This window comes from Etheostoma cragini, chromosome 21, assembly GCF_013103735.1.
Source record: "Etheostoma cragini isolate CJK2018 chromosome 21, CSU_Ecrag_1.0, whole genome shotgun sequence".
NCBI lineage: Eukaryota > Metazoa > Chordata > Actinopteri > Perciformes > Percidae > Etheostoma > Etheostoma cragini.
Genome location: NC_048427.1, coordinates 10,940,933 through 10,957,734, shown reverse-complemented (window position 1 = coordinate 10,957,734; position 16,802 = coordinate 10,940,933). Strand labels below are relative to the sequence as shown.

The following is a 16,802-nucleotide window of genomic DNA, read 5'->3' as shown; positions in this document are numbered from 1 at the left end:
GTCTACTCGTGTATTATACTACTTTTCTAATTTTGTCTTGGCTGATGTGTGCAATTGGAGATGGTGACAGGCTAATATGATGGTAAAGCCACTTACAGTCTCAGGACCCTGGACAAAATATGAAATATGAGCATGAGCACAAGCATTTCTGTCAGCTCCCAGTAATTCCTTCTCCTTTATAATAACCATAAACCCAAGTGTGCCATCTGCTGGTGTACAAATGAAGTGCACAGGTCTGGCAGAGAGGTTTTCAAAATTATAAAATTAACAAATAAAACGCCTAAAATAGATATTGCTATCTTAAGGAATGTGTGCCTGTGTAAGGGGTATAATACCCCTTATTTGCATGCCACTGATTAGAGACAAACTGCAGCATAATTAAGCATCTGGCTGGAGGCAGGAAGTGCCACTGTCTCTCAAACAGGCTGCACAATTCGGATGTGAATTTGCAAAGCGACTGCTGAAGGCCTTTTTAAATCTGGTTATCACTGGAAATATTTTTGTACTCGAATGCGTCTCAGCCGAACGCGGCGTTCAGTACATACAGCATTTTAGATCGTGTAAAATGTAGTTTAAAATAATAATTTGCCTCTAAAGAAGATGAAAATCTGAAAAGCATGCAGCACTGGTCGGCAATCTGAGGGCCGGTGAATGGAGGTCACCGCAGACACAGAGTGAGTCTCAGCGGTGAGACAGAGAGGGGGAGAGGGAGGACGGACAGCGGCCAGTCGCCTTCAAAAATGGCGTCTCCGAAGGAAAATGAGTAAAAAATATTAAAACGAGGCCTGTTTTCTTCACACTTCCTCGTTCGGTATTTATGTTTTTTTCGTACTCTGGTTGTATTTCGACCGGTTCGAGCAAACTCGTCGTCGCTTTTACTTGAACGGCCAAAGAAAGCAGAAATCAGAGGAGCGAGCATTTAGGGAAATAAAGGCAGCCCTGTTTTATTTTGATGCGTCGTTACTGACAGCTAGCATCTGCTGCTAGCCCATAGCTCTGCTCAGGAGGGGGTGGGAACGATTTGTATTGAAAGGAAAAAACGATTTTGAAATTGGGATTTCTATGCTCGTCAATGGGGAGTGATTGCTACCAACGTGGCCCGTCGATTGCAATCTTTTCTGGTGCTAGCATCGTAGCAAAGACTAGCCCAAAGAAAGGGGAGGAGAGACGGTGAAAAAGGACGCATTCAAATCAAATGTTTATCAGCAATTCGTCCACTAATGGCCAAATCCGCGGCATCTTCATCATGACCATAACTGATTTTGGACTAAATCTGCATTCGTGGAAATGATAAATGTGAAAGGCGAGAAAGACTGGCTTTTTTTTGGAGGTGGTTGGATTATAACCCCGTAGACCCCCCTCTTTTTTCATCCAGCTTTCTCCTCCTCCCCTCCATTTCTCTTTCAATATGCTGTTTTCCACTCCTGAGGACTTGCTTATGAAACCGGGGAAAATAGCCTGAAACCGAGACCGGGAAAGACTGGATTTTTTTTCCGTAATCTGCTCTGCGACGTTCTCTTTCGTCTTCATCGCACACATTAAACACCACATAAATGGATAGAAATTACCCGGGAACAGGATTTGGTGATTTGGGCGCAGGAGCAGGATGGAGTTACGAGAGATCGGCAAAAGCAAGGTATGCATTGGATTCAGACAATGTGCATGCATCATTGGTACTTTGCAGGACACGGTATGGCCCATGTAAACAAATTGTCGCCATTGGGTTCATATATAGTGCCATGCCTTGCCATTATGTGCAGTGCATTGTCACCCAAACAGTTGCATAGTAATAATATTATAAACAGGAATAGAGCAGTGTGCGTGTCGTGGGGGTGGGCGGGGTGGAGGAAGGAAAGGTTGGGGATATGAATTGAATGTGATTGACAGACGTGGGTTTTAGGTGGACCTGGCGGGGTGGAGGTGGGGGTATGTCTGGAGCATCCATAGGAATTATTGTTCCTTGTGTGCAGGCCTGGACACAGACCCTGGTAGATACAATCATTGGATTTATAGTAACTGCGAAGAGTGCAAACACAGCAAACCCCCTGACAGACATCAACAAGAAGAACCAATGCATATAAACCGGGAAGATATATTTAATGAAACATGTTTTACATTTGAAAGAAAACCGGAAATACAAATATTTTAGTGGAGGTGGTGCCATACTCAAATAAAATTGAGGTTGCTAATGCATTTTGCCCAATCGTAATCTAGGTAATTGGTTATGGGTTTTGGATGGTTTATGCTAATTTGCATATTGCTATAAACTGAATATTCCCACTGCATTAAACTTGCATTTAGCTGTTTGTCTAAAAAAAAAAGGCCAGGGTGAAATTATAAGATGATGAAAATTGTCTGGAATGAGCAAGAATGCTCTGGCTCTTTTTTAGCTTTGCGTTAGCCTGCAAGCTAGCGTTATGTTTTATGGAAGGCAGTTGAGGCCTGTGCTCGCAAGCATCATTGCATATTTAGCTGACCATATTTGAAATATTTTGACCCGTAGTTAGCTGCTTTATCAGAGTCGAAAGCCACCATGCTCTTCTTGGAAGTGATATTTGGCTAACCAAACCTGGCTAGTTGCTGGTGTTTGCATGCAGCTTAGCATGCATTCGCGTCGACTTGCACCATCCAGCTGTTGGCTACATCAACATAATCAATGATTGCAGACAAATTAATCGTTCGTCGTTGGTAGATATTGGGGGGGAAAAAATGTATTTTAACTTTACCTATATCTGCACATTGATTACCCATGGACTTTTTACACTTAAAAGACTGGCCTTGCCGTTTGGGCCTAGTCTCTGCATTTCTACCATAGCTGCTTTGCATTGCTGCTAGGCGGTGCTAGCAGCAGCAGCAGAAATGCTAGCATGTTATCTGGCCAGCTAGGCAGCCACGCATTTCATCTATCTTTTGTAAAGATAATTTCTGCAACTGGCAAATCCTCAGATTTGAATAAAAAGCATATGTAGTTTTGTAAATTTATAAATTATGTAATGTTTTAGTTTTGTGGGTCCATTTAAAATTGCAAATGAACTAACCCGTGATTTTTGCATGACAAACTGCTGGTTTGACAGATTTGCATCTACTCTAGTACACTTTGGTGTAATGCTCAAGTTTGTAATTCTGCTTGAATATTGATTGAAACCATTATCTTCAAATAAAGATCACTCTCCTTTTTTACATGTAAACTACTGTTGAGAAGATACAATATGGAGACCAAACAAATTAACAGCCTTGTTTATATCTGATGTGTGCATTTTAATTGAAGATCATTTTGCTTGCATGATTTTGTGTATTTTAAAAATGACCCAAGCCCAGACAATTTTTTTTTTTTCTCAAGGGTCACATTTTGGGAACATCTTAAGTTCATGTAAACGGGCTCTGAAATTAATGACACTTCATAATTAACAACTCCCCTTTCTCCATAGTCTTGTATATGGGAGTTCCAGATCATCCCACCCTGAGTCTGAGCTCCTTCACCGACAAGCCTACGCCACCCCTCACCCTCTGCAGGGCTATGCCACCAATCACCACCCAGGGAGCTCTGGCCAAGGCGGGGCTTGGGGAGCAGCTGGACGGAGTTTGGGTGAGATAAATGTCATACCTTCCATGTCACCACCATAAGGGGCCCCAGAAATGAATTATTATGTCTCCCCATGCAGGTCCTGGTAGATTGTCATTGAAAAATGTGCACATTATAGCTCATCTGAGTAGAAGCCCAAGATGTTACAGCCCTTTCATTCTCATACAGTTTAATGATATTTAAAGTTGGGTTTTTTTCAGCAACAGACGTGGATGTACTTATAGTTACACTAGCAACTACTGCAGTTGTGATTTAAATTCTTTGCACGTTTGACAGCGGTCTCGCCAAATAAACTTTGATAAATCTAGATTAGATTATTTTTTATTGACTACATGTTATGATTTCATCTGCACCTCTGCAATTAGCTCTTGATATTTGCATTCTTTATCAATTAATCAATTTTCATGGTTCTATCGTTCCATCCAAAAGGTTTGTCAGGGCTCTTTGACACTGGCCTGCACCATGCCAGCCCCTCTGCCCCCGATGCCTCCGTCATGAATTTGATCTCGGCCCTGGAATCTCGGGGTCCCCAGCCTCCGCCCTCGGCTTCCTCCCTTCTTTCCCAGTTCCGCACGCCATCCTGGCAGACAGGTGGGGCTGTGTTAGATCTGTCCTCATGTGTTGACATTCAAAAAGGCCCCACAGTCAATATGACATTTGAAGAACCTCCTAATGTTAGCTGCATTATTATTCTGTCAATGTTGCTATATAAGCATTTTAAGGTACAATTTAAGCTTTATTCCCCTGTACTTGTCAATAGTCTTACTCTGGAATACTTTAAAAATACTCTTTCTTGCATTCATTATTTCATAATTTTAAATGATAGCTTTATAGATACTGAGTAATTTTCCAATATGTCTTCCCTTTTTTAACAGCAATGCACACACCTGCTCCTCCTGAACTATTCATCTCCGGGGCCCTCCCTGGCTCTGGCTCCTTCCCCTCCTCCTCAGCTCTTTCAGCCTATCAGCATCCAGCATCCTTCTCCAGCCGCTCTTTCCCTACAGCCTCCCTTTCCCTCCAGGACACGCCAACGTTTAGTCCCACATCCAATGGCCTGCTCTCCCCACATGACCCCCTACTACACATCAAGGCCCCTTCCCAGTCTAGCCTGGGTTTTGATAGACTCCTGTCCTCGCAGGGTGCTGCAGCAGCTGCCTATAGGGGCAGCCAGGATCCAACGAGTGCCACATCAGCCCAGGCGTCCTCTGCCAGGCACCTGCAGTCACACCAGTTCAACCTGCTGTCATCACAGCTCCAGGACCAGTCGTCCCAGCTGTACAATGCATCAGTTTTTTCCTCAGCCCAGCCCCAGGCTCAGTCCCAGTCCAATTCGGCTCAGGAACGGGCTGTTCCCCGGCAGGACAGCGTTATCAAGCACTACCAGCGGCCCACGCCAGCTCAGTCACAGCTCTCATCCTCTGCTGCCCACTCCCTTCAGCACTACCTCAGCTGTGGAGGGGCGGGGTACCAGCAGATTGCCACCCACCACAGGCATGCTGGCCTTTCCTGCAGCCCACTGGGTGACCAGAGCCCTTCATCTGACCATAAGCCAACCTCTCGGACTGAGCAGTATCGGCCAATCATCCAGCCTCCCTATTCCTCCTCCTCCTCGTCTTCTTCCACAGCTGGGAAAGGTACCAAAAGCAGCTCCAGCAGTGGCTATTCTTCTGCCAGTTCAGCGTCATCCTCAAGAACTCCCCACACACCCCCTTCTGCCTCCTCTACCTCCTCTTCGTCCTCATCTTCTTCTGCAACCTCTGGGGCTCATCCTTCCAACTCAATCCCCACCTCCAGCTCCAGCGCGGCCCCTTCCAGGCAGCAGCCCCCCCCTCAGCCAGCTCCTCCTCCCCCAGCCCCACAGCAGCCCCCTGCCACCTCCACTTCAGCCCCCCAGTCGCTTTCCAAATCTTGCCTCTCAGGCTATGGTTCACCTGTGCCCCCAGTGAAGACCCCCAACTCTGCTCTTACCGGTCAGACCCCACCCCAACAACAGACACAATCATATTCCCCTAATCAGCCCCCTACTTCCCACTTGGGTCAGTCCTACGGAGGCTTCAGTTCACCACAAGCCCAAGACCTGAGCTCAGGTACAGGTGGAAAAGGCTATGGGAGTTTAGGAGGTCGAAGCCAGTCATACCCCACTGATATATATGGAGCTGACTCTGCTTATGGATCCCTTCCATCCTCTCTGGGTGGAGCTGGAAGCCCATCATTAGGCTACGGAGCCCCAGGTCACTCTCCTGCCCTTTTAAGGTCAAGTGGTTCATCGGGCAGTGGAGCATCTGGGGGAGGAAGCAGTAGCGGCACAGGAAATGGGAACTCTGGGTCAGGAGGAGGAGGGGGAAATAGCATGACGAATGAGAGAGGTGGAGGTGGTAGTGGTGGAGGGTCTTATCATATTCCAGACTCTAGCCCCTCTCCATCAGGCAACTCAGGCATCATCCGCCCAGGGTTGCATTCCCCAGCGCCCAGCTGCCCCACACAATCTCCAGGAGGTCCAGGCTCTAATAAATATATTTCTTCAGTTCTCTCCCCCACCTTCTTAGCCTCTCCACAGGGTTACCCTGACACTAGAGGCCCCAGCTCCCAGCCTCAGTCCTATCATTCCACCTCTTCCAAAACAAAGGACCCTTCCATGCTAGGAGTGGGTTCTCAGAGATCTCAAGAGGAAGTAGATGACGACGACGAGTTCTTGATCCAGCACCTGCTGCAGGCACAAGCGAGTCCGGCTCCTCAGGCTGCTCATCACCATTCTCAACAACAACCCCAACAGACATCCCAACAAACACAGCCTCAGCCCCAATCAGGGCCCCCAACCACTGATTCAGGCAAAGGACTGAGTTATGACATGGATAAGAGCTCTGAGGAGAGGTACCACCCCCAGAGTGTCATACGTACCCACAGTGCCACGACTACTGGTAATGCAGGATCTGGAGCGTCCATATCAGGGCTGGAAAACCAGCTAGAGATGTCACTAAAGAAGCAACATCAACAACAACAACAGCAACAGCAACAACAACACCATCATCAACAACAACAACAACAACAACAACAACAACAACAGCAGCAGCAAAGGAATGAAAGGTCTGTTGGAAGCAGCAGGGGCAGTGGAGGAAGGGGCAGCGCTGAACAAGTGCACTCCCATCTGCATCACCATGACAACCTAGGCTCGGTTGTCCACTATGGGCGGGGTGACCCGTACAGTCAGCACTCCCTTGCTCCCCAACACTCCTCACATGGTCAGCATGTGTCCTCACACTCACAGATAACGTCCCACACTCAAATGGAGCTCCAAAAGAAGCCACAGGAGCGCGCTGAAATCCCTTATCCTCGGAAAACACCGGAAGTCCAGCAACAGCATTCCCAGTCTCAAGCTGCTGCCTCCCTCATGGACTCTCCCACTGATCAATCTCGTCAGCCGCCACATCTGCTACAGTCAGTGCTGTCCCACACCACCCGCAACAAACTTGAGCCACATCAACAGCACCACAAGATGGACTCTCACCAACAGCATCAACAACAGCACCACAAGATGGACTCTCATCGGCAACATCAGCAACACCCAAAAATGGACTCCCACCCACAACATCAACAGCACCATAAAATAGAATCTCATCCCCAACAGCAGCAGCACTCTATTAGCCAACAGCAAGCTGTAATGGAAAGTGGTGGGACACTTGGCTCGAGTAAACACCAGGCTCAGTCTCAGTCCCAAACCACCCAGCTCCAGCTTCAACTCCAGTCCCAGGCTTTGGAGGTGGCAGCGGCTCACTACAACCATGGGCCCCCTCCACATCAGCATGAGCAGAGTCAGGTTAAACAACGGTCAGTGGTGTCTTCTCTGGACATGCTGGAGCGCTCCCTTTCCCAGACCTCCAACACAGATGTAGCTGTTGCAGAGGACAGACGTGGTGGAGCAGGCAGCGGGGGAAGGAGTGGAGGTAGCAGTGAGCGCCACAGACAGCAGCAGCAGCAGGAGCAGCAGCAGCAGCAGAGGCAGCACCCATCCCACCATCACTCACAGCAACACTCAGCCTCTGAGCTCCACTCCTTCCTCTCGGAGCCCGATATCGGCTTATCCACCCCGCCTCACATGCACCACCTTTCACAGCACCACCCGCAACAGCAGCATCCCAGCTCTCAACACCAACAAACCCACTCTCACCACCCGCACTCTCAGCAGCCCCCACACCCTCACCACATACCCCCACCATCTGCCTCAAGCCACTCCCAGCCTCAGCCTGACCCCCAGCAGCCACTCTCATCACAGCTCACCCCTCAGCAGAACCAGCTGGACCAACAGCGCTCCGAGCAGCACCAGTTTGACACAGTCAGTCCAGTGGAGAAAGCCGAGCAGAATCAACAAAGTAACCGCTTTGTACCCCTAACTTCTATCTGCTTTCCGGACTCACTTCTTCAGGATGAGGACCGCTCTTTTTTTCCAGGAATGGAAGACATGTTTTGTGCAGAGGACTACAAGTCAAGCTGTGCTGGAGGTGCAGGACCAGGACAGGAAGAGATGAATGAAAGCCACACTGGGCAAGAGGGAATGGATTCCATGAAAGGTGGACAGGGTGGAGGTGGAGCCGGGGGAAGTAGTGGAGCTAGCTATGACATAATGGGTCACCATGGTGGAGATCAAGGTTATGAACCTTACTGTCATGGTCTGGAAGAACCCAACAACAACACCATGACTCTGGACCTAGACTCCCTTAAGACCCATGAGCTCCCATCCACTGTGAACACGGAACAGCTAGGATTGATTCAGTCCCAGGCCCCAGCTATGGGCATGGGCTCCAATACCGCTGCTCCCAACAACTCTGGAGCTAAACTGTCTTCTGGGCCTGGAGGAAATAACCAAGGAGCTGGTTCTGGAGGCCTCCAATCTCCCATTTTCTGCTCATCACGTCCCAAGAAACTTCTCAAGTCCAGCTCTTTCCACCTGTTAAAGGAGCGCCGGGACCCCAACACACTTCCTAAAAAAAGTTATGCTCAAGAATATGAGTTTGAAGATGATGAGGATAAAGCTGACCAGCCAGCCGACATCCGGTTGAACAGCCGGAGGCTCCCGGACCTATTGCCAGACTTGGTGTCAAGCTGCAGAAAGGGAGGAGGAGGAAGTGGCTCTCTCAGCCCTCTAATGAGTGACATTGACTTTTACCACTCCTCTGGGTACTCCGCTATGGGTTCACACTCGCTTCTGCCTCAGGATGGACCCAAGAAGAGGGGCCGAAAGCCCACTAGACCCAAGAGAGACGGTCCCCCTAGGCCAAGAGGCAGGCCTCGCATTCGCCCGATGCCTGAGCCCTACACTCCACGAGGGATGATGGGAGAGATGGGTGGAACACCAACAGGAGCGGGATTTAGTGTGGAGGGACGAGGTAGGGGTAGGGGCCGTGGAAGCCGAGGGAGAGGACAAAGAAGGGAGGATATGTACATGGAAATTAGCGGGAAGGAGCAGGATCCGATGCAACACCATCACCTCCATCAGCAGCAGCCACAGCAGCTCCATCACCAGCCCCAACAGCAGCTACACGAGCCAATTCCTCCTTTAAAGGTCAGTGACATTCAGTCTAGGAAATGGTTATTTATGCACAAGAAATGCTAGTTATTCAAGCTTGACCTTGTTCCTTAGGTATCCTTCGCAAAAACACAGATACAGCAAGAGGTTTACATATGAGTACTTTCTTTGAATTAGTAGATCTGCTTGTGTGGTGGAAAGGAGTTAATATTTGAAATTAACTTCCCCTCCTGGTTTCCTAATTTTTTGTGTGTAAATCTTACGTTTTTCTTCCTTTCATTCATTTTAGATCAAGCTACCAATTGGTACCCTGTCCTCGTCCGATGCCTTGCTGAGGACGGACTCCTTGTCTGGCACGGACCCTGCGTTGTCAGACGGCTCAGTTGGCTCCGCTCCCTCACTTGGTTTAAGTCCTGGACCCCCCTGCAGCGCTGAAGGCAACAGACAGGACAAGAACAAGCAGAAAAACCAGATGATGGGTGAAGGAGTGGATGACGAGGGGATGGAGGAAAGGGTAAGAGCTACATTATTATTATTAGTATTATAAAGTTGCATCAAGTTGAATTTTTTACTGATTATATTCAAGTTTATTGCATTTTAATTGTTGAATTCACTACTTTAGTGGTGGTAAGTCTCTTTTGTTTTTACTTCTAGGGCGATGAGAAGGACTCTGAGTCCAAGGCCGGCTTTGTCGCATCATTCTTAGACTTCCTCAAGACAGGGAAGAGACCTCCAGGCTTGGACATCTCACCAGGAATGGAACCTGACAACGGTGAGACCTCACCCTGTAAATCAGGAGGTTTACGCCCACTGTCTCCCGCACCTCCTCCACCCCCACCGCCACCTCCATTCGGGGACAGCGAAGGGAATGGGGGTCTGGCTCTGGGCAACTGTCCCAGCCCCAAGCGCTTGGAAGATGAGCTGAAGAGGAACCTGGAGACCTTGCCTTCGTTCTCTTCTGATGAGGAGGACTCCGTTGGAAAGAACCAGGACCTCCAGAAGAGCATCTCCTCCGCCATTTCTGCTCTGTATGACACTCCTCAGCTAACCTCTAACATCCAAACCCCGCTACCGCCTTCCCCTCCCCAGCCTCAGGCTACCCAGTCCCCACTTACGCCCACACTGCAGCCCCCCACGCTTAGCCCGCAGCCTACCATGCATACGCCTCTCGTTCTGTCCCAATCCAGTGAACCTGATGTCCTCCAGCCAGAAGATAGAGACATGGATGAGAACAAAGAGGAGGAGAATGAGGAGGAGAGGAGCATAGGAGGAGATGAAGAGAGTGACATGACAGAGGAGAGAGAGCCACAGCTGGAAACCCTGGGTACTCCCAATCTTGATGGTAAGGCTGAGAGCTTTTTATTCCTCTCAGGTCATATTTTCTTGCACATTATTTTTTTTTTTTCTTCTACAGCTCCGCTTAAGAAAATTAATAATTTCTCCCTCAGACTGAACTATTGCTGTTTTTTTGTTTTTCCTTATTATGTATTTGTTAAAACATTAATCTAAATAAATTTGTGTGGCTGTAACATTGTGGTATGTTGATATGTCAACTTGACCTTAACCTCGATCTTGCCCTTCTTTCCGTCCAGCGCCCCTTCCTGAGATTCCTCCAGAGCCTGAACCTGAACCTGAACCTCCCTCTGTCCCTCCGTCTCCCGCCTCATCCTCCTCTCCTTCTCACTCCCCCCTCCCTCCCCTCTCATTCCCCTCACCCCTGCCTCCACCAGAGGAACAACAGGAGAATTCCCAGCCTCCAAGCCCCGTCGCTCCCACATCTCCCTCTCCGCCACCTCCCCCATCCGCCACTCTCCCTCAGCCTGCCACTCCGCCTCCTCCAACTTCCCCTCCTCCATCTTCAGTTCACAAGGAGTCTCCCATGCCATCTCCAGAGTCCCCCGCCTCTCCCGAAGAGCCCCCCGCTCCTAAAATCACCTCATTGCACCTTGCCCAGAAGCAAGAAGATGCTGCCATCGCTGGAGAAAGTGAGGAGGATGAGAGCGAGAGTGGAGGCGAGGGCATCTTTAGAGAAAGGGACGAGTTTGTGGTACGGGTGGAAGACATTCAAACTCTCAAGGTATTTGCAGGAAATGTGACTTCTGTTATTGACAGTTACTGAATCAGAAAGTACTTTATTTTCCAAAAATAGAAAAAAGTTGCATGCTTTCTAGTAAAGGGGAAAGAAAACTGAATCAGGTGTTCGAACTAATAAAATGGTTACGCTGATACGTAGGTGTGAGTACAGGCAGAGAATAGGGGAATTTAAAAAATTGTTAAAGACAAGGAAAAAGACATTAGGAAAATCTCTTCAATGAGTAAAATAACTTGAAAGTTGAATACTACATTAGCTGCTAACATTAGCTGACCTTTTGTACGTAACTGTGTGTTTGTGCACAGCTGGCCCTGCAGACGGGCCGTGAGCCTCCACCTATCTGGAGGGTGCAGAAAGCCCTGCTGCAGAAGTTCAGCCCAGAGATCAAAGATGGACAGAGACAGTTCTGCGCCACAAGCAACGTGAGTTCCCCCACAAGCCCTCAGTCATCTAACCACATCTGCAAACAGTCGACACTTTTCACAGTCCCAGCTACATCCTACTATAAAATGAAAATACTGTAGTATAATGTAGGTTGCTATATTGTAAGCGGAAATGTATGTTTATAGATAGATTCTCACACACCATATTGTCACTGTGTCATCAGTCATGTTATTGACACTGAAAGTTGTGCTAGTGTGTAATTAATTCTGTTTCTGGCACAGTATCTTGGCTACTTCGGAGATGCCAAGAGGCGGTACCAGCGAATCTATGTCAAGTTTCTGGAGAATGTCAACAAGAAGGACTATGTCCGAGTCTGCTCTCGGAGACCTTGGCGCAGAGCCACACCTGCTCTAAGGTACCAATATTTTCTATAAAACGAAAATCACATATATATATATATATATATATATATATATATATATATATATATATATACACACACACACACACACACACACACCTTCATTCTGTGCCTTTCTTTGTATATCACAGACGCCAGCCCCTCCCCAGAATGGCTTCCCCTCCCGCCACCCAGGTGCCCCCAAAAGTAGAGAAAGAGGAGAGAGTGGCTCCGCCAGTCCAGCGCGAACAGAGGGAGAAAACAAGAACCACAACAACAAAAGAACCACGGGAGAAGAAGGAAGTTCCAGCTGCTGTGCCCAAAACAAAGGAGAAAGAGAGGGAGTCTGAGAAGGAGAGGGAGAAGCGAGTACAGCCGCAGCAGGACAAGGTGGAGAAACGTAGCGCAGCAGCAGAGCGAGGTAGAGCAAAGGAGGAGAAGAAGGCGGTGGAGAGGAAAGAGAAGGAGAAGGCTGAGCGCCCACCCAAGTCTAAGCCAGCCAAAGTGAAGGCAGAGCCACCGCCCAAGAAGAGGAAGAAGTGGCTGAAGGAAATCCCTTCATCATCGGACTCAGACTCATCGGAGGAGGCAGCTAGTGAGAATGAAAGTAAGATTGGTACTTTGTGCTCCCATTGTGCCATTAGAAGTCATGTTAATGGAGTTACAAAGCAGTATTTTTTACGTTGCGTACCATGGTAGAAGGTTGGTTTAAACTCTTTGTGCCGTCTGCTCAGTGCCAGTGAAAGGCGGGGTTAACAACCGTGCCATGAGGGAGATGTTCAGGAGCTACGTGGAGATGCTGGTCAGTACAGCCCTGGACCCTGACATGATCCAAGCCCTGGAGGACACCGACGGTGAGAACCGCACACACTGCCTCCTCAGCATGTTTACAATTAAAGCCTCCTTTTTAAAAAAAAAAAAGAAAAGAAACTACTGACGTGGAGGACATAGATATCGAGTGAGAAGCTCATTCAATTTTCTAGGGATTAGATAAAACAAAGGAAATTTCTTCTAGTTACTTCAATTAACCGTGTGCAGTGTGGGCAGGTTGAATAAATGTCACCATTGACAAGGAGCAGCTGCCAAGATTTAATTGAAGCCATCCAGGGGGACAAACTGATTTTACGAAACTAAGATGGTGGTTTTTGGTAATGCAAATACACAAGGTGTGGCAGGATGAAGGAAAGTCCCGGGAATGCTCATGAATCCACCTTTGGTATTTAGATTTAGATTTGCAGCTACATGAATGATGACTAATGAAACTAATGTCATCCTGATTGCCCACCAGATGAGCTGTACCTCCCACCGATGAGGAAGATTGACAGCATCATCAACGAGCAGAAGAGGAGGCTGTTGAGGAGAGTCAGCATGAGCTCTCAGCACCAGGTAATCTGTCCTGCTTCTCTCTCTCTCTCTCTCTCTCTCTCTCTCTCTCTCACGCGCTCTCTCTCGCTTTTAAATTTTGTTGACATTTGTGACTGAAATAATGTCATGGTGGTTTGGGTGTGGAAACAAGCAGTAGAGCAATTGGTAAGTTAACAGAAAGTTAATTTACAATAATAAAATAATAATGAATTAGAGTCACTTGTCTTAAAAAAACGTCTGTCACCAGCTTCTCAGGAGTGAGAATCAGGGCCCTATTTTAACTATCTAAGCACACGGCGAGAAGTGCGTGGCGCTGGTGCGTTTAGGACGTGTCCAAATCCACTTTTGCTAGTTTGGCAGTGGGAAAAAAGGTTGCATGGTTCAAAAGAGTTGTACTTGGTGTCTTAATTCATTCATAGGTGTGTTTTGTGCGTAACATACAATAAACCAGTAAGTGTCATCTCCTATATATATATATATATTTTTTTTTTTTTAAACAAGGAGTGTTAGTACCTTGGCAATGCTATTTTGCTGACGGATTTGCACTTTCATATTTTTATATATAAATGACGGGCGCAGGACGGGAAATCAACTGCGTCGGTCTTAAAATAACAGACACCTGCGTCGGGCTTTGCGCCACGCTGCGCGGTGGGCATGAGAAGGCCCTCAGCTGCTTTTCTCAGCTGCTTTTTTATTTATTTTTATTTTTATTTCTTCATTTCATCTCATTTGAAAAATCTCAAGTACAAAAATCTCTTAAGATGTCTTGTTGTCTGTCTTCCAGTGTCAGTCTCTGACCTTTTCTTGTCTCTCCCCTGACAGGAGATCCTGCATGCTTACCCCCAGATCATTGTAGACCCCTTGGACTCAGGAGCGGTGAGGGTGCGGCTAAGCGGGGATGCTTACAACCGCAAGACCCTCAACAGAGTCAAAAAGTCCCTGCCGAAACCACAGGTAGGTGTTACGAGTTTTTTGAGGGGTAGGAGTGTCTGTAAATCCTTAAAGGGTAATTCAGTGTATTTAAAGAAACTGTTGTGGTCAAAAATAGGCCTCCACTGGAGTGGTCTATAGCTCACTCCGTTAGTGCGCTTGCCCCATGTTGGCATGAGTCCTGCAGCGACCTGAGTTCAAATCCGGCCCTTTGCTGCGTGTCATCCCCCATCTCTCTCCCCCTTTCATGTCTGTCCACTGTCTGTCTATCTAATAAAGGGAAAAACAAACAAAAAATCTTAAAAAAAACAATGGCCTCCACTAAGGAATATCCTTAGGTAATTTTATTTTATTTATCAAATATTCATACACTGACGGGACCTCTATGGATCCTAATAGGAGATTTTTTTAGCCTATAACAAGGTGATTTATTTATTTATTTATTTTTTGGGTAACACTGAAACCACAGCAGCATACGCAAAATTTACAATTACAGTGAAAAGCCCGGCAGTGAAGGGCAGGGTAGATCACTGAGAGCAGGTAGCAGCTTCCCCTCTAACACCTGCTGCGAGTTTCCTCTTTCACTCTTTTGTACATAGAACTGAGAATAATAATTTGCTGCAGCGTTATATATTATATATTCTATTTATATATATTTAAATTCTTAATCTTTTTTCTAGGACCTTAAACTGTCAACGGAGACGTATCGGATTTACAGTCTCTTCCACTCCCTGCATCACTATAAATACCACACCTTCTTACAGTGCAAGAAAGAGGTGAGCAAGCATGTTTCTAGATTTGGTATACGCTCAAGTCATCTTTTGTGAAGAATTTGTAGTTTTGGAGTTTAAGTTGTCACTACAAACGTGCTCAATATAACTCTTCAAATATACCGTGCTGTAAAGCACAAATTTTATAGGCTAAACAGAAAACCTATGCATGGTGACTCTGTGTAGTCTAAGACACTGGCCTGAGTTTTGGCGTCACAATTGTCTGTTTCCGTCTTACTTTTCCAGACCAACACCATTGAGCAGGCAGCTGAGGACCCGGGCCAAGAGGAAGTGGTGCAGCAGTGCATGGCCAACCAGAGCTGGCTGGACACTCTCTTCAGCTCCTTCATCGAGCTGCTCACGCTCAGCACCAAAGCCTGAGTCCACCACAAAATAAAAAGAGTGAGAGAGAGAGCGAGAGGGGAAAAAAGATGGATGGAAGCAAATGGATTAAAAAAGAAAAAAAACTAATCAAAATGAATATACAAAAAACAGAAAGAAATGGATCCTGCTGTACAGCCCCCTGACCCTCTCAGAATCTTAAAGATCTGAGGACGAATTTTGAAGGCCCTCGACGAACACAAGGGGGTCTGTTGATGAGACCTCGGACACTGGCCTTTGTTCTTTTTCTTGTTGTTTATCACAGACTAAAGAATTGTCTTACTTTGTGGGAAGGGGGGGGGGGGGACCCCACAGGAGCAGGGGTCACTGGCGGGGTCAAGAGGGGATTGACCCTTGACCGTTGGGGAAAAGGGAGCGACGCAAACTGGAAGGACAAAGAAAAGGAGCCGTCCCGCCAAGTCAGCGGAGGAGATCTTGTAAACTGTGTCACGAAGACAATAGTTCAAAAGAGAAACTATTACCACTTAGTTTTTACATAAATTATTTTTTTGAAGACTAACATCAGCTGTTGGCTTTTGAAAAGAGTGGAAGAGGGCGAGAATGCTTTTTAAACTGCGTGTGCCGTGAGCAGCGTGAACATGGATAGAATCATAAAAAGTGTTTATAAATGCTCTCTCTCTCTCTCTCCCCCCCCCCCCCCCCCCCCCCCCCCCCCCTCTCCCCCTTTCTCCCTCTCCTGTGCTATGTGAAGGGCAGCACCAGTCAGCTGTGTGATAATATATAAACACATTTTTATTATTTATATGAGGAGGTTTTTAACTTAAACTCTCACAAGCGCTGGGTTGCTGCCTTAACATTTAAAAAAAAAAAATATTTTCCACAGGATCAGTATACAGTCGTAACCCACATATCCAAGCTGTCTTTCCCTCTATACAAAAGAACAGATGACGAGACAGAAATATTGTATCAAATACAGTGGGTGTAAAATAACAGGGGAAAAGAAAAAAAGAAGAGAATGGGGAGAATCTATTTGAAACTTAACATTGTTGTGCTTCAGTTCAATCATCAGTCATGCAGGTGCAAAGAAAAAGAAGTAAACTATCCATTTCCCATGTGGGAGGAAGGAGTATAAATAAGTATTTAAAGAGGAAATAGTCATTTCATTTTATCATTTGATGTTTGTGCATACTATGACTTATTTTGAAAACAATCTAATTTTCCATAAAAAAGGAAAAAAAGGTGTGTAAATATTGTAAAGTTCTTGATGAAATTCTTTGTCCTTCTGTACATTAACTCCTGTATTTGAGAAACAAATAAAATCTGCAAAGAACAAAGCGCGCGCATGCGCATTCCATACTCACTAAAGTTTTAAGACACGCACCCTACTAACGTGATTTGTGACATCACAACTT

The 16,802-nt window shown here is 46.8% G+C and overlaps 1 protein-coding gene across 1 annotated transcript; it reads left to right on the top strand.

Moving 5' to 3' along the window:
- Window positions 1–409: 409 nt before the first annotated feature.
- prr12a (proline rich 12a) lies at window positions 410–15,580 on the top strand. Its single transcript, XM_034861093.1, has 15 exons — window positions 410–1,636; window positions 3,429–3,586; window positions 4,013–4,174; window positions 4,459–9,143; window positions 9,397–9,621; window positions 9,762–10,449; window positions 10,700–11,184; window positions 11,505–11,621; window positions 11,865–11,998; window positions 12,136–12,590; window positions 12,718–12,837; window positions 13,272–13,369; window positions 14,171–14,302; window positions 14,959–15,054; window positions 15,295–15,580. The coding sequence occupies exons 1-15, from the start codon at window positions 1,554–1,556 to the stop codon at window positions 15,427–15,429; spliced, it is 7,773 nt and encodes a 2,590-aa protein (XP_034716984.1). The 5' UTR covers window positions 410–1,553; the 3' UTR covers window positions 15,430–15,580.
- Window positions 15,581–16,802: the final 1,222 nt, after the last annotated feature.